The following is a 22347-nucleotide window of genomic DNA, read 5'->3' on the forward strand; positions in this document are numbered from 1 at the left end:
TTGTCCGGAAGCAGACGACGGAGGATCGGCATAAGCCGGTGCCATCCGGTGCAATGAAAACCGGGGGTTGCCCCGATCGCTTTCTCCAGGCAACGCCTCCTTTATTTGAGGCGTTGTTCCAGGCGCCGGCGAGCGCCTCCAGAGCTCTGCGAACGTGGCGCTGTTCCGATACTCGATAATAGTCGGCATGCGTATTTCGATCGCGATTTCGAAAAAAAAAAACAAACCGTGTCATCACGCCTGCTGGCGATTCGCGAGGCGCGCGTTCTTTACACACTAAACTTTTGTCTCTGTGTTTCTGTTTTCTCTGTTTGATAGCCGCGGCTGCTCCGTAATCACGGAGTTAACGCGCCTCAATCCCTCGAACGTGCATAATGAATCATACCATATTTTAATGTGGTGAATTTAAAAAGCGCGCCAGATTTCGTGAGGTTTTGTTTACAAGTCATGGGGCGTGGTTAAGTCTAATAGTTGTCGAAAAGGCGCCGCACGCTCTAAAGGAATCGACAGCTCTCTAGAAGGAAGCTATGCGCGGAGTGAAAACGAAAGCACGGTTTATACAGAGTGCGTTCGGCGTGCTTTCGGCGACATACTACGGTACATTATGGGCTCGTGATCACTGCAACTATGCATGCACACCAGGCTGACCGGCGGGCGCGTACGTCGACGGTTTGTGACCACCATAAAAAAAAAAAAAAGGACCCGCATAAATAACTTGTAAAAGAAGCCCGAGAAGAAGAAGAAGAAAAAAACGCCCCCCCTTTGGCGCGCATTTTGAAACGGTCACCCGGTAGCCCTAAAGGAGGGTTTAACTGGCGCTTTTTTGCGTGCTATCTGCTAAAGCGCAAAAGGAAACGTAATAGAAAATGTCTGTGTTAGTACTACTTTACGCAACAGCGTATACGGAAACGGACGAAAAAGCCATTCGCCGATGCACGAGAGATCTCAGGAAGATGATTGTATCTGAGTTATAGACACTATGCATCTCCTGATAAGCTGTATGTGTGTAGCTATAGGCAAATATAAAATACAATCTACGCAGAAAAGGCACCAATTGGCTAGTTTGTCGCCGTGTTTTAACAAAATTCTTGCACATGCCCCAAACAGCTCAAGATGCACAGAGCCCAAAAAGAGGAAGCCTCAAAAGACAGTTCTACTTGCATGGCTTTCGACGGCAACAACTTCAACTTCACAAAGCTCAAAGAGGTTTAGCTAAGTTGCAACACCTGTCAGCTTGTGACAGATACATGTAGTTTGGCAAAATAAATGTAACTCACTCTGGCTTGCTCAAAAAAAAAAAAAAACCTTTAGCTTAGGGCTTACATGCACTCAAACTTGCCATGAATCAGATCCCAATGAACTGTAAGGCTCGTTCAATTTGCCTTGCACTTCGTGAAGTAGTTCCAGCTAGTTAAAAATAGTTCTTTCTCGCGAAGAACTGGCATGGCACAACCTACACAAAGCCTGCACTGTGTGAAACAAATGGCGATGTGCAGTTGCCGCCGTGTTGAACTGGTAAAACTAGTAGTGAAGTGCAGAACCTCCTAAGCTAGTTCAGAAAGTGCAGGACAATCAACTGGACCTGTAGACTCACCAAAATCGGACTTGAGCAAGTTCTCTCCGAATTATTCCGAATCTCTCAGAATTACAGGCTCATGGACTCGTGCTCACTCGGGCTCAATCAGATTGATAGAATCATCAACCAACTCAGACTCGCAGGATCATAGCCTCAACCCCATTTGTCAGGTTCGCTCAGCGTCACATTGACTCAACCTCACATACAGGCTTGTGCACTTAAAAACAATTGGAGTCGTATTTTATTTAGGCTGACTGGAACTCCTTCAGACTTGCACAAGTTTCAATTCACTGGGACTTGTACTGTGACTCATGCCTGCCTCGACTTGTTCAGATTCACAGGTGGGAGTTCGAGTGAGTTAACTCGTCTATATATGCAGATACTTTAGAAATATTCTTCTCTTTTCTTCTTTCTGCCAGATGACTTTTTCTTGGAAGAATGCAAAGAACAAGACAGTGGAAAGAAAGTAAGCCGTAATATCAACTGTTCTAATTAGGTACAAGCTTGCAGCTTTTGCATTGTTTCTCATCTCACTCGATTGTGATCAACGTCAGCCCGGTTGAATACTGTAATTCACTGCTAGCACACAGCCTGCCCAGCTTTCTGCCACAGATATGTGGTTGTAATTGCAGAAACTTCAATCCTGGCATATGTATTTTATTTTTATCGCATGTACCACATTTTTCGCACTGTCCGCTTGACTGAGTTCAAGCTGAAAATAAAAAGCTTTTTCTTAGATAATCTGTAGTCCTTTTTAATAATAAATCTCCTTCATTTTTAAAATGTGGTGCACAGCCATAATACAGTTGATGTTGTAATGAAAACCTTTCATAATGCAAACCACAAACCTTTCATCGCCACTACCTCCTTTGAACTGGCTCCTACGTGGATGTTATTTCCTTGTTTGAGAATACAGCCATCCAATGACAACGCCCAGCTTTGCGGCAATCTGTTGTTTGTATGTATTCAACGGTGATGAATGCTGCAGCTCACTCATATCAGTATATGCAAAGTGTGAAGAGTGTCAGCAAGCAATGGATTGCTTCAATGAATTGTTTCAGTGTTCCTGTGTTTCGAAATGTTGATTAATTCACCCTCACACTGCAATCTGCTAGCATCATCGTTAGCTCAGATGGTACAGCAACCGTCCCAGAAAGGTGGTCCCAAGTTCAAACCCCAGACCAGGACAAATTTTTCCTTCAACTGCAAAGCTTTGTTTCTGAAAAACCTGTAAGGGTTTGCTTTGTAGGTTTGTCCTGCACTTGGAAGGATGAGAATATTTCCCTTCCAGGGACTGAGTGTGTTTGACAGAACAGGGCTGGTATTCTCACTTGTTTGCTTTCGGGCATGCAACCTTTTGGCGAGATTTCGCGCGACTCTCAATGGGCGTGCTGGCGCCAGTAGGTGACATCATTCTTGGCACAGTTACTAACAAGCTGTCTCATCACAGTTCCAGGCATGCAGACATTCGGTGCATCCGGTGCTAGTCACAAGAATGACCGAGAACACCTCGTCTGTATCCTTCAGCATACACACTCCACCTCACCAACAAATCCATGCAGTTCAGAGACAGCTGCAGGTTGCATTAGCCAGCCTGAAAAAGAGACAGCAGAACTCCCTTAATTGTCTGTTTCTGACTACCATCCATGCACCGTCAACTAAACTTAAGTTTCACGCAAAGATTATTACAGCACACTCTTCGTTTCTCTGGAAGATGCAGCCGACTCTCGTCACTGATTGGCTGAGCCATTGCCTTCGCTGTAGTGCACGCAACTGGTAAAACGGGAGTATAGAGATCAGCAGGCACACAGCGCAATACGTGAAAAAAAAAAGGAAGTATTTACTTGTATGTACAAAAATTAAAAGACCAGGTGTTTTTTTCCAAACACAGGAGCAGTGGGACACTTCAGCGGTTCTTCACGGAGCTGGTCTGGAAGCTCGGGACATACTCCATCACGAAGGTCCTGCACGAAGAGTGCAAAGATTACTTGGTCATACTTTGTTTTTCAATGAAAATGTACAGAGTTTATTTACTCCCAGCCCACACACAAATAGCAAAGGAGACAAGTGTATTACAAGTGCATAATTGCAAGATATATTTATACTGCTACTACGAACAAAGCAGAAAAAAAAGGTATACTTCAGCAATTCCTCCAGTGTTGAACTCATTTACTGGGACAGCAGCAGAGTTTTGTAGTGAACACCACCATGTTCTCAAGAACGTCCTTGCCATTGTTAGGATCAGCCTGCAGGGGTAGTGCTCTGCAAAACTATCTCAGCCCGCTGCAGGTGCTTCGATTGATCCGCGGTGGTGACGCCCTTTAAAGAACCAGCGAGGACGACAGCGCTAACCGACCATGAACTTCCTTCGGGGAACTGGAGACTACAACAGCAGGACTGGCCACGTTTGGCACCCCGTGTATTGTTGGTTGATTTGCCGGGTCTTCATGGTGCTACTTCAGTGGCAAGAAGAGCTTCCCTAACAAAAGGGTGCTTTGCGGTACGTGGGCCCCAGGATTCGTCACAGTCTGCTGACACTCGTGGCGACTACAGGAGAAAGGCAGCTCCGGAATTTAGAGGCGCCGGCTGGGGTGAGGCATGACCACCTGGCTACGGGGACGTGCTCAACTCGGGTTCTGGGAATCCAAAGTGCCTATGTGTGTGTGTGAGCCCTCCTCCTCCAAGTAGGGTCAACTACGCCCCAACGACTATGGACAGTCCGATTGGACAGCCGTTTCCCTCACCTAGGGATTTAGGGAGAACGGAGTGTTTATAAGCAGCAGCTTGTCGGCTGCTAGGGTGTGCTCATCTGTGTGCTCTGTGATCGTGCTCGACCAGCAGTGTGCTGGGTGTGTTTGGAGCTTCGTGCTCGCATGCTGCATGCTTCGTCTTGCGGGCTCCATTTGGGAGTCACGCTAGACTGTGTAAATGTATCCCATGTTAAATAACATATAAATAAATCCTGCTCACCTAGTCCTGTCCTCCCAAGTTCCTCCCTACGACCTTCAACCCTTACAAATGGTGGCAGTGGCGAGATCGTCCGACAAATCTTACACCATGCATACATCATCATCTCTGTTCTTTACACGTTTCGACAAAAAATCCGAGAACACAACTAAGCACTTCTTATGAGTTGTCAATGCGAAAGCATTTATGTCCAATTAAACGCCACTGAGCAGTCCTTCGAGTTTTGAACTCCTTGCGTGCAGGTGAGCACTGAGATGCTTGGTGAGTTTTGATTTGGCTTTACCAAGGCACAGCTAGAACGCAGGCAAAAGCTTGCACAGACAAGGAATGCACAGACACCACAGGCTTCCGAGCGCGAGAGCGAGGGTGACGTGGAGTCGCAGCGATTCCCTCTCCCTCCATGCAATGCCACGGCAGCAGGTGTTCCCTTTCGCTTGCTCTCTCGCTCTGCTCCATCAAGGCCTGAGCCAGCATCACGAGCGCACTTTGCGTGCTTGTCACGTGGCTTTGCAGTTCACGGAAAGTTTCGCTGCAACAGACACTGCCGGATTTTTCACCCAATAGGCTATTTGTTGCTTTCGCATCAAACATATGGATCATGTACCCTGTTAGTAGGAAAGAGGAATGATGTTCTCTACCTTGTATTACATGTATTTCAGAGGCCCGTTGTGACCTCTGACATACAGGGACAGAAGCCACAAATCTTGCAGTGTGTTTGGGGCACGAGACACCATGCAAATTACCATATGCCAGAGCTAAACAGTAGCTCAGTAGCTAATGCATCCGGCTCCTAAGTGCAAATTCCCACAGAGGCACGAGTTCGAATGTCAGAAGGTGCTGGGCAGAGTTCCGGTTTTCTCTGCTACTATATGGTGAGAATACAGATCAGAACGAATCGAAGGCACACATACCTTGCTCGATCAGCCATCTCGGATGCCTCCCACCTTGGACTGTACGGGTAGTCCGTGCAGGTAATGCTGTAGGGCCATCCGCAACTGGTGTGGTATGCCGATTGAAACGTCAGGGATGGCTTGTCTTGCGGGAAAGTCCGGGGGATGGCAACTGCAGGAGAGGCAGGCGTCTTACACGATCGTCGGACGAATGTAGTCGTCACAATTGTCACAATTACCATCTGGGAAACTAGGTGCTCAGGAACGAAAGCACCTAGCAACTGATGCGTTGCAGTCAAATCTCGTTACAATGAAAATGCATCCTGCATGAAGCTGAAATGGGCAAGAAACATTTCAGGTCTACTTCGTGATATCTGACGACTTGTTATATACGTTACACCACAATATAAAGAATTATTGGATATAACAAATTATCTAATTAATGAAACATATCTAAAATTTTTCTTGCCAATATCATAACTTGAATATGACCTTATAACAAATATTGGATATAATGTTCTTTTCCTGTCAGACGTGACTTTGTTCCAACAAGACTCGAGTGTAACATAAGCTGCATCTGAGACAGCCTTTCTCTTGATTGTTCGTGCACAAGAGGCCAGTGGCTGGCACTGCAACATATGGCGTAGCGACATGTTCACTTTTCACAAACTGATTGGATGAAGGGATGCAATTCTAACAGAAGCTTGATCATAGAAGATGAAGTTGAGCAAAATATGTTTTTCTGAATGGTAAACACTTGTGTAATGGTCAACAACTTAACACTGATGAGTGGCTATACTTCAAGGTGAGCCTGCTTCAAACCAGAGCTTTTATTAGTTTCAATGCTGTTTGGGCCACTGTTTGGAACAGTTATCAGAGTCAGCAATGAACACTGCTCACTCAAACATGTCCAAATTAGACTTCTTTAAAGACATGCGTACACCCTGTATTATGTCTTAGATTTTGACGATGCTGGAATGCGAATAAGTTTATGAATACTATTATGTATGCAGCACTACTCAGCACACCTCCTAAGCTATGACCAGCAGCAATTTAGCAGATGATGCTCTCAATCAAAATTGTTTGCTGGGTTACCCTAGTGGAAAAAGGGAAAGGTATTCCAGAGATTGACACTTTCTTGTATTCCTAACTGCGAAATTAGATACTCACTGATCAGGATGAAAAAGAAGTCATCATGCTCGAAGAGAAATGACAGACTTGCAAATCCCTCTGCGTCAAACTCCAAAAGGTTCCTGCAACATGAACAAAGACCAAGGCAGTTTTGAGAAAATAAGTTGATTAACCTAGCAAAAGCTAACGAACTGTGAGATGAGATAGTATTAGACCTCATCTGCCAAACTGACAAAAAGCAATGTTAATACATGGTGGTATGACATTACAATATTTAATTATTTGAAATGCTGCTCGCCCCAATAAGTAGGATTTTGGCAGTGTGAAAGAGATTACACATTCAGAAGACAACGAAACCAAGAACACACAGTAGCAACATCATTTATTAGAAACAAATAAATTTGTGATTAACAACACAAGTAAACAAAACAAACCAATTTGACAGTCTTTCCAATTCTAGTGGATCCTGGAATCTATATAAATCATATACTGATTTTACTGATACTGATTATAAATTATGAGTGAGTCAGGTGATGTCTCCACTGGCATGCATTGGCTGTCAGTGCAACTGGCTGTGGTGATAGTGTGGTTTGTGATCTGTCAAAAGCTCAATGCTGTTGCATGTAAAACTTGTTGCGCAACTTGTCACAGGGCCCTTGCATTTCTTTTTTTTTGCTTCAAGAAGGAAGGCTGTGCTTGAAACAAAAGTTGATTCGAGTACCTGCGAGATTTTCAAGGCTCATCTGATCATGTGACTAAGGCAAGGAACAGCTGAATTCTGCATTCAACATGGTGATCATACCTGCCGAAGAGGTTGAGGAAAGCTGCCACGTACTCCTTACGCTTGGCAAATGATGTTGACACCTGTTCAACCTGAAAAAAAAAATGAAAAAATGTCCAGACAAGAACGCAAACTGGAGAATGTGACCATCATATAGGGAGAAACAAGAACATGTTTAAAGGAGCACCAACGTATAACTTTACAAGTTCTAGAAATTCTAACCGCGTGCTTCTTGCACATAAAAGGATGGCATTTAGCATTCACAAAGGTTGGGAAGCACTTGTCAAATATCGTAGTTTGATAATAAAAGTGACAATAATCATCAACTGGTGCTGTTGGTCTCCTCCACTATTGTGATGTCATGACACAGAGCAAGATTTACCGAGGCATAGCCAATAAGGCTATAACTTGTGGACAACATCTTGCGGCAATGTTGAGAAAGCTATGGAGGCAAAGTGCTCGCAAGTAAGAGCACCCTTGAAATAAGTCTTGCATTCTCATCCGCGTTAGTGTAAGCTGGGAAGAGAAGACAAACATCCTGTTCACGACAGCAAAATAAGACAAAATACGGCATTGAATTTCACTTAAGCTTCTTTTTTTTTTTTTCTTGCATTTTGGCAAATGGAAAACAGTCACATGTGGAAGATACACTGACTTGGTATCTGCTCCAAGAAACCAGAAACACTGTCGAATTCTGCCAGAATCCTTGGCACAGTAACACATGTATACAAAAGCTCCATCCCTGTAGCTTTTTTTCATGTCACTGTCACGGAAGGATGTCCATGAGTATTGGTATGATTATGTTGATCATAGAAAAAAGAACGAAACCCCCCCCCGAGAACTGTGCTGAGCACGTTTCTAATGGCTGTGCCCACATTTGTCAGTAGCAGCGATTGCAGGAACAAAGTGAGCCGGTGTATCATGCTCCTGTGAGGGATATACTTCCTGGATACCGAAAAAGAAACTGGTTTGTGGAAACAAATGTTACAGTATTGTTTAGACTGGTCTGATGCTAGACAGTATGTTTTCTATTCAGAGGAAGTGGTGATACATTTAAAGTAGAAAAGTGACAAGCTCCAAAAAGCTCATGTCAGTACTCCCATAACCCTTTGAAGAACAACTCCAATGAAATTTCACTTTGGCTAAATTGGAAATATAAATACCAAGTAGCATACACTATTGAAACAATCCTGGCAAAGCTGTAGGGCTGGTCATTGTCTAATTGTCTTATTAGAAGACTTTAAGGTAGTCTTGAACCATCCCTCGAGCTAGGTGGAAAGAACACATCCCGCGGATAGCATATGCTGCTGCATACGCTTAGCCAAACTTTGCACTCGTGCAAGGTGCGTGAGGCTCACGAGCAGAGCACGAAGTCACCTTTGTTTCTCCACGCACCAGCGTCATTTGCGCTATCAAGAGCAGGACAGCATGATGATCATGGTGCCAACGCCTCAAGAGTCCATATAGTTATATTGTAAGAATGCTATGCACTCAATACCGGAACTCAGTGGGAAAAGGTTATATTTAAGAATGTGTTACCTGTAGGCAACACTCATCCATAAAGGATTAATAAAGCAATGGATCCTGTGTCACCTTCTTTTCAAGCAGCTCCTTGACCTGTGGCACATAATCCATGAGGCAGCTGTCCTTGTTGAACGCAGGAAGTTTCACCGCCAGCGAGCCACCAAGTGCCCTGTGTTCAAATGTGAAAAAATAAGGATGCCCCTTGTTACAATGGCCTCATGTGAGCGACTTGCATTTGGTATCATTGTTTGTGCCCCAATTGGAAAAGAAGAGAGAATTTCACAACAGGGAGTTTTAGAAGTGCTGCAATGAAAGTATGCGAATGCTGTCCACGCTGCAAACAAAAGGAATCTGAGCCAAGTTTTTTCATGTGCTTGTGTTTTATTATAGACTCTGCAGAGTCTGTCGCGTTTCTAGAACTCCTTAATGAATCATTCTTGTTGTTCTTTCTTGAGCTGGAGGTAAGGATGCTGGTTGACTGATGCATATAACAGCATGTCTTTTTTACATGAGCTGCATCCAAAATTCATTGGACATAAACTGGGTGCTAAAAATGGATGCCTTCTGTCACAATGGCTTCATGTGAGCAACTCTTGTTTCGACATCGTCGTTGGTGTCCCAATTGGGGAAGAACAAAGTTTAAAACTTTCAGAGTCACTGACGCACTCGTACACTTTCCACTCGGATGTGCGCACTAACACTAAGTTGGTGGGCACCAAGGTGGTTATGCCATCTGTTGTAAACTTCTAGAAGCATATTTTCTCCTCTCTCTGGGTTTTTTCACTTGCGTGCAGCGGAATGCGTCCCTTCGTGGGCGTGATTGCGGTGCATGGAGCATGTGCGTTCGCAGATTCCCCTCTGCATTTGCACGGGGTGGCTTCCGGACTTTGTACACTGCTTCAGCGGCAATTCTCTGTTAAAATATTCACACCATAGCGTAAGGTCACCACCCTAACATGTTTCTGCCATCTTTCGTGTGTTTATGGGAGGCTCTTCTTTTTTTCTTTTTCATCTCCCGCTCCAGCGATGAGAGTGCTACTTTTGTCAGTATGCTTTCTCCAGGATGGCTCCCCCCTCTGTCATATCTCTTTCATCTCTTGTTGCTTTCTGTTTCACCTACTGCTCTCTTTGCCTTCTCTGACAGAGTATGAATAAACGAAAAAGCTCCTTCCTTGAGCATGGCCATGTGATCGCCTTGAGATGGCTGTTCGCACAGGACTTCCAACTCTTGGTTGGAGTGGCGGCTCTTCCGACTTCGAATACGACCTAAGCTCCGACTCTGAAGATGACAGCTTTTCATCTGAGGAAGAGGAAACTCCAACAGCTTGGCCTTCTGACCTTGATGCAGCGGTGCCATCATGTAATGTGTGCACATCAATCTGTTGCACATACTATTCCTCTTGTCGGATAGAAATGTGAGGAACATATTAAGAATGTATTTGCCATTATCCATGTCATTTTTTTCCCCTTCTGCATAACCAAAAATAAACTGTTCTGTCCATTTTACAATATTTCAGGAAGGAAGCTCGACACTGAGGGTGCATTACCTCCTAAAAAACCCGACAGTGAAAGGGGTAAAAATAGAGAGCTTGCAAAATTCTGTACTGTAAGGCAGCACACAGTCTGCTCTGCACATGAAAGAACCCAAGCTGAGTTCTATGGTTCTGCAAAGTTAACGACTCATCCAGATAGGTGATGCTTGTGTCACGTTTCTAAATCTCCCTAAGGACTTTTTTTTCTGGGGGGTGCTGGAAGCAAGGATTTTCCTTGACAAATGCATATAACAGCATGCCTTTTTCACATGAGATGTCCAAAACATGCAGGAAACAAACCTGGTGCCTCAGATTGATACCAAACTACCAATTTGGTATCATTATTTATGTCATAATTGGGATAAAAGGGAGAGTTTCACAATAGGGAGTTCTGGTAGTACACATCCGAAAGTCAGCACACATTATCCAAGCCAAGTTTGGTTTCTATGCTTGTGCAATGGTATTACTATCATCCGAGTGCACTAAGGTGCTTGTGTTACTTGCTTCTAAAGCTCTGCAACAGCATTTTTTTTACATGCGTATGTGTGTGCTGAAAATAAGGATTTTGCTTGGCTTACACACATAACAGCACATCTTTCTTAAATGAAGCATGCGGGACATCAACTAAATGCTATTTTTCAAGCTGTTGTGTGAAAGAAATGGTGAGACTGCTCAGGACGATTTCTACACCAAGACAGTTCAGAAGGCGTAGGGTAAGCGACAAGGTGATGTAAAAGAATCATACTAAACAGAGTGAACCAGTGACAATACGAAGGGAAACAGCTAATCAGCATTCAAGCTACTACTGCTAAAGTAAGAGTTGTAGCACGACTTGATGATGTGTGCTAATCATTAGTTCTTGTGTTCAAGAAAGCGTCGCATGGTACATTTTCAGTTCACTGCGGTCTGGAATGTAAATTGTGTGTTTCCTTTCATATATGTCCACTGCGTGCACGACAAGCTCAACCCCATTACTGTCAACAACAATGATCAATGCAGACACATTAGTGAGAAAAAACTTCAATGCTTACTCAACACGCGGAGACAGAAATAGCTGTGGCAATATGCGGCTCCCCTCCGGACTTTGAAATGTGACTTGCAGGACGGCCATGTCTTCGGAGAGGTTCTCCTTTTTGGGGAAGAAGTGTGTTCCACCACTAAGCAAGGCTGATACACTGTTAAACATGTCACACCTTAAACACTTTCCTATATTGAAAACAGTGCAAACCAACAGGACAACAAATATGAAGAAGCAGTGCTGTGAGTGTCTTCCTTACTTGTTAGTTTATGCCATTTTCATTCTAAATACAATTGACCAACTAGTCCAACAGCAAGCTCTCTCAATCAAGCACATTTCAAAAATCTGTATTTTTAACTGTACTGCATTTACTAGCATAAGGTATATTGATGCACAAAACTTGCGTACCTCACTTAGGAGCTCAGAAATCCAGAAGAAAAGAAGATGTTTTATAGATGGGCATTCGTGTCAATGCATGTAACATGGCACGCTAAGTTCAATGGTGGCAACAACTAAAGTAAAAAAAGTTTTTTTTTTAATTATGGGGTTGTACATGCCAAAACAACAACACGATTACAAGGCACATGGTAGTGGGGGACTCTGTATCAATTTAGACCACCTGGGGATCCTTAACACGCACCTAAATGCAAGTGCACAGATGCTTTTTTTGCATTTCACCCCCATCAAAATGTGGCTGCCGCAAACTCGAGTCCCACAACGCAATGCCATAGCCACTGGGCTACCACTGCAGGCGCAACAAAAAGTAGACAGTAAAAGTTTTCCTAGCGGGTCATCATTAACTGCATATACTCATATCAGTAACAGCCCAGTACATGGTGTGGCAGTAATAAGCTTGGCTCATGGAAGGTCTGCACACTTTGTTCAAATTTCTAAAGAGGTGTGCGGGTCTTACATGAGCAAATACGGTATTTTAAGTAAAGCAGCCATTTTATGAAACACTGAACAACGTGTTGTCACCTGCTCTTGCTGATACTGGCTGAATGCTCGTAACGCAAAGCAGAGTTTGCTACTGCAGTGACATAACTGTAAAGTTTGCCCACAAGTCGGAGAAGTTAAATAATTAACTACGATACATGATGAACACAGTGCCATGGCAGGTAAATGTTGGAAAAGTAGGCTTTCTTAGCTGCTCTGCCAAATACAGTAACTGAACCTGAAGCTAATAGCACATGGCAATGTTGCAGATTCTCATCACTTTAAACAAACAAACAAAACAGCAATCATGAAACGGCGAGAACAACCTTTGCGAACACGGGAGGGAGTTTGGAGAAGTCGATGGGCAACGTGATCCAGAACCTTACTGGACTCCCAGGATTCTGTAACAGAATCGAGCAAAACTTGTTCACTACACTGCGCCTGCATCAGCGACTTGTTCACGTCTATGGGACCAATGACAGAGCGGCAAGTTACCTTTTTGTTGAGGTGCACCTGTATGTTTGACTCGGCAATGTCTGACTGGTGGACTAGAGAGGAGTACTCGAACTGCAGCCTCGGTGAATCGTCGAGCATTGACACCTGGTGCTTGCGGTACTGCTCCAGCAACTCCTGGATTACATTTGTCAGTGCTTCGTCGTCGTCGGAATCCCAGTTGCAGAGGCTCTTTTGGAGACAAGAAGCGGTTACGAGGGGAATTAAGTGCAGGTAAATTATTTCGATCAACCATTATTATGAGTTCACAGTGGTAACAAATTGGGGAATACACTAGGAGCAAATCCTAAGGTTACAAACTGTGGGAGGGACCTCCTGGATTAATAGATTAAGAAACGTAAGACAGCTAATACAGATTACAATACTTAAATCAAGACGCTGACAGTTACAAAAACAACACCAAACAATCTGATACTGTTTTGACAAGCGATAAAGAAGGTTACGAAGAAATGAGATCACTCATACGATGAATTCGACAATACATGGAACTCTTGGACTTTAGCTACATCCTTGGAATCTTTGCACAAAAACAGTCTTTTTAAATTTTTTTCTTTTAAATAGCAACTAAGCACATAATTAGTCATGTGATGCAAACGAGGCAAACTTACGGGCACTTCCTCTATGTTTGGCAGGAATGATGTATCGTCGAAGATAAAATCTGGCGGAAGATCTGGCTTGTGTGCTTGAAAAATTACTTCCCCTGATAAAAGACCAGCATGCGCGTGCGCGTATTAGTGATGAACAGTTAATAACACGCCAACATAAACGCCTAGCAAACTCGCCGCCCTGGTTGCATCTAGGAGGATAAATAAATAAACGCACATGTCACAGTCTGACCGGCGTAGGGCAGGGATATCTTGAACCTGTCGCATAGCTGCTTGGTTCCATCCTTTGGACCCCTACGAATGCAAGAACACGGGTTCAAAAAATTCAAATTCTGTTCCTACAGCAACGTACAGCACGCGAACGCACGAACAGCGTTTACATTAGTAACGCACACCAATGGACCAAAATATGCAGTGCGCTGTAAAAACCTCGCGAACCCACGCATTGCAGGTTTAGTACGTTAGGCAATACGCCCATTTACCCGTGGCTAGCGCTGACCAGGCGGATCGGGTGAGGTGTCGTCAGATTTTGCATCGTATGTTCTAGAAGATTCTTGAGGTAGCAGCGAACCCGAGGCGCGAACACAGTGTCCATTTTCAGTTCTGTCGACGGGACCGACCCCTTCGAGATACCCGAACCCCTCTGGTCACACGGCTCGCTCACTTGCTCCTGTGTTTACCTTCCTCTACGTTTCCGTCTGCTTGCTCAAATCGAGTATGAAGCCAGAGGACAAGACCGAGCAGTATCCAGCTAGTATCCGACCTATCTTGCTAGCTATAAGTCGAAAGAAGACGCAGCCGAGCCGAGCCACACGGGGTCCATGAGCGCGGCGCGGATTGCGTGTTTTGTGTACAATATGTAGAACGGATCGTGATCTTGTGCGATTTTGTGCGGACGTTTTGGGTTGTCTGTTGTGATGACTAGGTCATTTGGATCTGTTCTGACACATGGAACGTGCTACAGGACCAATTGCTGCAAAGCGAAAAACTATCGCAGGTGCGGTTCTGTCTTCATCTACGCGATTGAAAATCCCCCGTAGTTCTCGCGAAAAATAAGTTTATATGCGGAGTTTGGAGACTGAATGCTGCTGCATAGTGTGTTCCAGTAGCGCGCTGTAATAGTCTCTTGAGCCAGACTTACTACTAGCAGTAGTACATGACGGCGAAGGAGCTATCTCACTCCACCGGCTGACCTTTTCTGTGCGCTTTACAGATGGAGACGACGAAAAACTGGTAAAGAAGCCAAAGCCAGATGACACAAGGCTGTCATCGGCAATGAATTCGTCAAACTCAATATCACAGCTATGGCCAGTACTGGCAGATGAGTACCTCCGGAAGGTTGTCACAGGTATAGTCATCTTGGTGTCCTGTACTCAGCCCACCTGTCTCGTTCCTGCTAGCCCGACCATTGTAATTGTTCAACTAACCTTTTCGCAGTCCCTGTCTATGTTGGGCAAATCATCGATCGCAAAGAGACGTCAAGACTCGTGAAGTGAGTGAAGCGGCATCTTTATAGTCTGTGGAGAGTCTTATTCGAGATTGCGTTTCTCTTTTCCCTTCTTTTTTTTTTTTTTTTACTAGATGGCTTTCCCAGATGGTGCCCTTGGGCGAGCTGCAGCACCTGAAAAGAGTGCGCAGCGAAGCAACAGGTTCGTTAATTACGTTTGCTGTTATGTCAAGTTACGCTGACGCAACCATAACGATGCTCATACTGTGTGCCTGCCTGTCGCTGTTCTGTACTCTTAGGAATGCAGATCATACTTCGCCCACGCAAACATGACGACTTGGACAGCGTGAAGACCATCGAAGATGTGCTAGATGCCAACCCATCCCTCACCAAAGGTCTGTCCAAGGATGTGATAGAAGTGGACGTACCTCAGCACGCACCGCTGACAAGATGTCAGTTCGAAGCATCTAACTCACTCTGGCCAACGCAGTTTCATGAAGACAAGCTGTAAGGAATGAGCTATAGCATTTACCTAGCAGGACTTGATGCATCCATAATGTTGTTTTGTTGCAGGATTGCAAAGATTCTTGGCGATGGCTTTTTTACGGCTAAGGACAAGGAAGACATGGAAGGGTACATGATGTTGGCTATCGAAGCTGCTCGGAAAGGCCAGGTAACAACTTTCACTTTTCCCATCTACCACGGTAGTAAAAACCCTTCTTAATGTTCATCACTCTTTGGTCAAGGCAGGTGTTGGAGTTGTTGTCGTCAACCCAGACACATCGACACTGCTAGTCATAGCAACTGGGGACAAAAGTCATCCTGTCAAGCATGCTGTGATGGTTGCAGTGGACATGGTTGCTAGGCACCATGGTGGAGGAGCATGGCCGCTGATGGCTGAAAGTGAGTTGAGTACTTGGCCAGTGAGAAAGGACTGGCACTAAGTGTGCTATTTTTTTTTATTTTTTTTTCAAGAGAGGCGATGTGGTTCCTTTTTGGTAAACTAGTTCAAGCGAGCACTTGCCCCTGCACAAGGAAGCTTGGGGAAGTCTCGTGAATAACTGCAGTCTAAAAAGAGAATGAGAAAAAAACATTTTAAAAATCTGTACATATGCTTACACAACAAGGCAACTTTTATGGGACATCTGCATAGCGGAGATATGTGTAATGCAGTCCTTTATAACCATTCTTGCAAAACACCACACGCTTTTACAATTCACTGAATTGGTTGGGCTGTGTTGATATGGCCAAACAGAGTTGGCCAGATCAACGCAGCTACATGACCACATGATGCCTATGAACTCCAGCAACATGGTTTCCTAATCTGTTTCAAAGGGTTCAGTTATCAGGATACGAGTACCTGTAACTCATATAATGACTGCACAGCATGGCAAAATGGATATTCCCAATTTCTTAAGTTACGCCTGCTTAATCAATTTAAACAAGGTTTGCTTCATTCAAACTTTTTTTTTTTTTTCTGCAGACATTCTTTGTGAAGTCACACCGCAAGATCTGGAAGTGGACAGAAAGGCACCTTACCTTTGCACTGGCTACGACTTCTACATCACTCACGAACCATGCACAATGTGAGCGGGCCGATTACTTATTACGATGGGGAAGTGCACTGAGCTTGTTAGTACACATCAAATCCCTCATGTGATCCAGATGACTTCGGCTGGCCAAGAGTGATTGCCACTTCTTTTTCGTTCATGAAAAGTCGATCTTGTCATCCTCATTGTAGGTATTTCGACACTTCCAAAATGGGCTTGTGATGAACAGAGGCCGTCATAGAGTGCTTTTCCTTCCACAACATTGATGGCACTAACTAATTAATTTCCTCATTAATGAGGAAAATGTTTTTGTGCTAATTGGCAGTAGGCAATCCTTGTGCATAGGGGATCACGGTGTTTGTGCGAGAGCAAATGGCCTGTAATGGTACAGTTGTTTCATAAGGAATGAGCCCTTAAGGGGTCAGTGATGCTAGGGAGGAGCTGCTTAAGGAATGCAGCTAGGAAGGTGCATGCTGCAGGTACCTACAGTGTGTCTTCATAGTTCAGCTGTTTGCTTATTTCCGACTCATTGCTGACCTGTTTATGCCATGTTGGGAGCTGCTTGACTGCCGGAGCTCTTGCGTACCTGTACACTGCTTAAGTTCCCTATGAAGATGTTTGCGGAAATCGGTCGAGGCTACCTGCTGTGCTAGCCTAGCGACTGTGGCGTTCTCCTGGCAAGCCTGAGGTCGCGACGGTCGCATTCCAACAGGGACAGAATTAAAGAAAGCCTGTGTACTGTGCTTCGAGTGCACACTAAAGAATTTCAGGTGGTCGAAATCAATCCCGAGATTTCCACTGTGGCTTTGAAATGCCAATCCACACAAGTTAACGTGCAATGACTACAGTATGGAAAAGAAAGTGAAAATTGTGTCAATACATACAACATTGCTGGCATCACCTAATAGCGCTGTATGAATATTCTGATTCCTGCATGCAAATCTAACGGTCTTTCTTATATTGTTGACGGTTTGAGAATCTGACATACGAGGTTGTCCTTAATTGGCAACTGTAAATGACACGCCAACTGGTCCACTACCCATGTTAATCATTTAATGGCGGCACATATAAATACCCCCCAAAATGTTTATTTTCTATCTAAATATGCACAACACATCGAGATTGAGCATAATCAACAAAATTAAACAAATATTTTGCAGAACTTTTTTAAACAATAGGGTTGAGCAACCCCAGCTGCAAGTGGGCTTCACTCCAACCCACCTATGGCTTGATTTGGGATTTGTACAGGCAGCTCTCGTCGTATGTGAACTATAGGCATACATTGTGTTCGCGTTACGTCACATTAAATCACATTGGTCTGTCTCCTCTGAGTTTTTCGAAAGAAAGCTGGTTATGTTTCAGACCTCTTTCTGGTCTCGTGTTCCTGCTCTAAACCAAAAAACAATGCTTGCTGCCTGTTATTCAGTGTTAGACGAAAGCATTTAGCCTTGTAAAAAACTTTACTCAATACTGAAACTGTTTTTTTTTTTTTTTTTTTCCCCCGGCCCATATGCAATGCTCATCCATAAAGGGTCGACACACCGCGACAGTTGTGAAATCAGGCCTGTACAGTCCACGCAGTGTAAGGTGTCTCTCAAATTCGTGCACTTCTAAACCTGCTTTACATTTCCGAACTCTCCTTAGGTGTGCCATGGCTCTGGTCCACTCGAGAGTGCGCCGGGTCTTCTACGGGTGCCCCACGTCACGCGGTGCCTTGGGTTCGCTCCGGAAGCTGCATGTTCAACCTGGCCTCAATCACCACTTCCAGGTGTGGCGCGGACTTCTAGAGGAACAGTGCGCTGTTCTCTCCGACCGCACTGCGGAAAACTGTGCGGAAGCCGCTGCACCGAGTGCAACTACAGTCAACGACCGCTGAAATCTTCAGCACGACACAACATGACTTTCTTGTTCCAGTAAAAGGAAAAAATGGAAACATTTTGTTTTTCATGTTAAGTTTGGCTTTTATTTTTTCATGAGACACGAAGCCTTCTTCCTATTCGAGTCCCACGACGTTTTTAAGTAGAGTCCCACACTTTCAGAACTCGAGACAAGTACACTTTACAAAGCACAGTATTGTTCATCTCCTTCGAAGGCAAAGCAACGGTCCACTCCTCCAGAGTAGACTAAGTAAAAAAAAAAAAAACAGCGTACTTTCACTGAACATTTTCTTCACATTACAACAGCACATTGTATATTCAGCGCTATAGTATTTTCGTAGGCCTTTCTAACAAAAGGCAGACACATCTATCTATACACAGTCCGGAGCAATTGCGGTAGTAAAAAAAGTTGCACCAACCCATAGCGATATAAACTGGCCCTGGCATCACTCTCATCAATCCACACCCAAAGCCTTGTACAACACAGCTGCAATGTGTTACGTTTGTACCACTGTTCTTCTGTGTTCCGAGGACCCGGTAAACGGTATCCACCAGAAATTTTTAGTTGCCCTTTATTATTAGCTCTGGAACACCTCCCTACACTCAAAATGACAGTGTCGTCAGTGCATTCGTGGCAACTCGTGCAAAAACAAGGCACTGTTCTTGTGAGTATAGCTTCATAATACATATAAGTATGTATACATATACATATATATATAAAATATATAACTATTGTGGCGGGAAAAAAAAAAGGGGGGGGGGGGGTAAACTATACACAAGGTGCTTGTACACACAGACCTGGACTTCGTCATGACTTGTCAGTTTGCAAAACGGCGCATGTTTGGAGGACGACAAAAAGACATTTCTGTACGACTAACAACTAAAGCTGCACGTCAACACTTTTTGAGCGAGTTTACGATGCCGCAGTGTGATTTGCATCCTGTCGAGCAGAACGTGGCTGCGTGTGAAACAACAAAGAATGAAGGCACGTGGAAAGAAAAGAACTGAACTTGCACGAAGGAACGCAAAAATAAACGTGCATCTGGCTTGATGACCGAACAACGTAAAGCGTCACTACTTTGTTGGACGTACTTGTAGCAGTGTTAAGTTAAAATGCATAGTTCCTGGGTTCCAGAAAGCTAAAAGTAAAATAAAATCATTGCATTGAAGACAGAAACTGTTCCAAGTTATAGCTGCCAAATTTTAAGTTGAAAGCTGCCTTAGCACCACAGGGTAGACAAGGAAATGTCAAAATTGCACAGTGGTAAGATCAAGAGGTACAAGACTGGGCATCTTGTCTCATAAAATAGTTCCCACAGACTTATTTGCTGCAAGGCGTCTGTTTTGTTTCTCTTTTCCTTTTCTTTTTTGGCGATCTTGACTCTATAACCCTTTAATGAGCTTTTCGTCTTTTGCGTGCCAGTTTAAACACAACTCCGAGACGTCGTCTCGAGCCCGAAGCAAAGTTTGGGGCCACGACTGCGCTGGCTTCAGCGCTTCCGGAAAAGGGACAGAACACCCTTTTTGCGGTCGCGGGACTTCTTGTCGCCGTAGTCGCCCTCCGACGAGCCTTCCGACGACGGTGCCCTTTGGTGTCGGTGGTCCAAGGTCGCCGAGTACTGCTGCAAGTTGCTGGCTAGGTTTGCCGGGGGATTCCCGCTGCCCGGCAGCGACGCGTGCCGGGCCACTGTGGCGCCCGACGGGGTGTCACCTCGTGGGTGGTACGTCTGTGGAGACGGTGCGAAGAAGTGGCAGTTAGGGCGAGTCGATAGTGCATTTTGATAGTAAACACCCTCCCGACACTCTAAGGGTGTAAGCATTCTTGGAGTCGATTATTATTACCGAGTGTAATGTTCCAAATGTGAAATGCAATTTTTTGTTTAAGTACCACAGTTAAATGCCAAGGGCAGCACCTCTGTGTACGTGGACAAATAAACCATCTCCTCACACACATCGTGGTAAAAACTGCTTTTCTTTACCCAAGCACACAGGTGAAGGTGTAATATTGTGCACATGGATTGGCACATTGATGTCGCCTCCCGAATTTTCCTGTCATCTCGCAGCATTCCAAATGCACCTCATGGGGGCCTCCTGTCAGTGCGGTCTGGGTCAAGTACAGTAGAACCTTAAGGGGGACCAGAAATTTATTGGAATAAAATGGAGTTTGTTCTAAGGAGAGCCCCTTGAAATATAGCACCCAATCAACTGTGCTGTGCACAAAGCCAAAATTGTCGCTGGGCTTGCATTGACAAAGTCTCATCTTTAGGGTTGTGCAAAGTAGTGATTTCTGATACTGAATTGAATAGGAATTGGATAGTGCTAGAAGCGTATCATGTCGAATAGTTTTTGAATAATTAAATATTGTCACAATTAATATAGAACGATGTTCACATGCATTCTTAACATTGGCATGCTTCTGTCATTACATAGCACATAAGAAGTGTTATTTATATCGTACTTAAAAAAATACTGATATTCGCCCTTGTCTGCTTAAATGTCCTTTACTGTTTACTCACTTCCAATTGAAAATTGTTGTACGTGCTTCCGTATATAGTGGATCTATGTACAAGAAAATGCACAGGAACTTTGACAGTACAGGGCGAAGAACAGTGCGCATGACAGCGCCAAGAGTACGCATGGCGTGTACTCCCCCGAGCAAAAGTATACAGACCAGGAGGTCCTTGACTAAGACAGTTTTCTTCTTCGCCTAAGAATGTTACTTTACACAGAACTGCAGTACAAACCTGGCATTGAAAGTTTCCAATGAACTCGTCAATTTTAGTTTGTGCATTTGAATAACGAATAAATTAAGTTTTTTTTTTCCGGCAAGCATGTGGCCCACATATTTTTGTCCATGGGTGCACACGCTAACCCAAATTGGGAGAAAATGACTAATTTACACTGCCTTAAACCTGTCTTGCGATACCACGTTCAAGGTGATGCCGACAGTTTGACATTGAAAATGTCGACGGAAACGCAAAGCTTTCAAATTCAGTTATTTTCCAAGAACTGTGGAAGAATGGAATTCTTTGCCGTCTGATATTTTTGGTTCCAATAATTTTCTCGCTGAGTTGGAGTGTTACCTTCTCTCTTAAGCTTTATTTTTCTTTTTTTTTCTTTTTGCTTTTCTTCTTTCTTGCTTGCTTTTTTGTTGTCTGTTGCGCTGCACATTCATGTTTGATGTAACCTACACCTGCTTGGGCCACCACATTGGCCTGCAGTATTTTGAAATAAATAAATAAATAAAATAAATGAGCTGAAAGCATACCTCTCTGTACTGTACTTTGTCCTCTCCACGGTTTTTGCTGTAACCTGGGTGGGAAAGGGAGTTAAAAAGAAAACTGGTCACAATTCTGCGCTGCGCAGGTGACATTGCATGTGCATTAAAGTGTGAACAAAACCATCAGTGTTTAGGTAAAGTAAATCAGAAAATAAACACCGCTGTACAGAACATCTATAAATGTGAGAGCACTGCGAAGGTCTACAGAATGTAGTGGTGTACAGCCTATTCTTTCGTCAGGAGCAGTCAGCTATCACGCCTACTGATGGGTTGCGATTTGGAGCAATCGCTACAGTATGAGCTCCGTTCTATGCCCAGGTTAAATATTTCTCAAACTGCAAAACATTTGGAAAAACCCGTATGGGCTTAGTTTGTAATTTCATTGTCCTTTGCACAATATTTCTTACACTTATTAGCAAGTTTTTGCAGAACTGACTTGCCAATTCCTAAAATAGCATAAATTCAATATGGAGCCCTTCAGAGAAAATAAATGCTAATACGTTTAGGCATGACTTCCAAACACAAATCTGTAGCCTGTGTTCCTTATATGTTGAGCACATCAATTCCTGACCAATAGAGATGTCAAAGGAAAACGCTGTATAGGCTTTTTTTTAACTGCTATTTGTGCCATTAGTAAATGCCATCGTACAATCTTTTTGTGAAATTAGATAACCTTTATTAGAAACACACAGTGGATGCACACATTAGAATCCCAAGTAA

General features: G+C 44.0%; 3 protein-coding genes across 7 annotated transcripts in view; 1 reads left to right on the forward strand and 2 right to left on the reverse strand.

Annotated features, from left to right (window-relative positions):
* Window positions 1–2871: 2871 nt before the first annotated feature.
* LOC135919260 (BRISC and BRCA1-A complex member 2-like) lies at window positions 2872–14192 on the reverse strand. 3 transcript variants are annotated; one of them, XR_011507347.1, is made up of 12 exons: window positions 13956–14192; window positions 13691–13767; window positions 13477–13568; window positions 12851–13039; window positions 12682–12756; window positions 11433–11530; window positions 8939–9038; window positions 7367–7437; window positions 6604–6686; window positions 5455–5605; window positions 3421–3540; window positions 2872–3170 (listed from the first exon to the last, which is right to left on the reverse strand). XR_011507347.1 is itself a non-coding variant. In XM_065452982.1 (11 exons), exons 1-11 carry the CDS (start codon window positions 14066–14068, stop codon window positions 3483–3485), a joined length of 1104 nt encoding a protein of 367 aa, XP_065309054.1. In that variant the 5' UTR covers window positions 14069–14192; the 3' UTR covers window positions 3393–3482. The 3 variants fall into 3 exon arrangements, 2 of the variants coding, with proteins under 2 accessions (XP_065309054.1, XP_065309053.1); XM_065452982.1 differs by lacking the exon at window positions 2872–3170 and having other exon boundaries at window positions 3393–3540; window positions 11433–11527; XM_065452981.1 differs by lacking the exon at window positions 2872–3170 and having other exon boundaries at window positions 3393–3540.
* Window positions 14193–14278: 86 nt separating this feature from the next.
* Window positions 14279–18423, forward strand: LOC139047750 (probable inactive tRNA-specific adenosine deaminase-like protein 3). The gene is made up of 9 exons (XM_070521771.1): window positions 14279–14470; window positions 14687–14821; window positions 14911–14965; window positions 15055–15122; window positions 15220–15427; window positions 15494–15593; window positions 15667–15823; window positions 16404–16506; window positions 18115–18423. Exons 1-9 carry the CDS (start codon window positions 14422–14424, stop codon window positions 18344–18346), a joined length of 1107 nt encoding a protein of 368 aa, XP_070377872.1. The 5' UTR covers window positions 14279–14421; the 3' UTR covers window positions 18347–18423.
* The window catches only part of LOC135919257 (spectrin beta chain-like), a 236561-nt gene continuing 232619 nt past the window's right edge, over window positions 18406–22347 (reverse strand). For all 3 annotated transcript variants that reach the window (XM_065452967.2, XM_065452970.2, XM_065452968.2), the window contains 2 exons: window positions 21616–21659; window positions 18406–20074 (listed from right to left, as the gene is read on the reverse strand). In XM_065452967.2, the coding sequence (XP_065309039.1) occupies window positions 19838–20074; window positions 21616–21659 (281 nt within the window). In that variant the 3' untranslated portion in view covers window positions 18406–19837. The remainder of the gene's footprint in view (window positions 20075–21615; window positions 21660–22347) is intronic.

This window comes from Dermacentor albipictus, chromosome 7 (genome assembly GCF_038994185.2).
Source record: "Dermacentor albipictus isolate Rhodes 1998 colony chromosome 7, USDA_Dalb.pri_finalv2, whole genome shotgun sequence".
Classification (NCBI taxonomy): Eukaryota; Metazoa; Arthropoda; class Arachnida; order Ixodida; family Ixodidae; genus Dermacentor; species Dermacentor albipictus.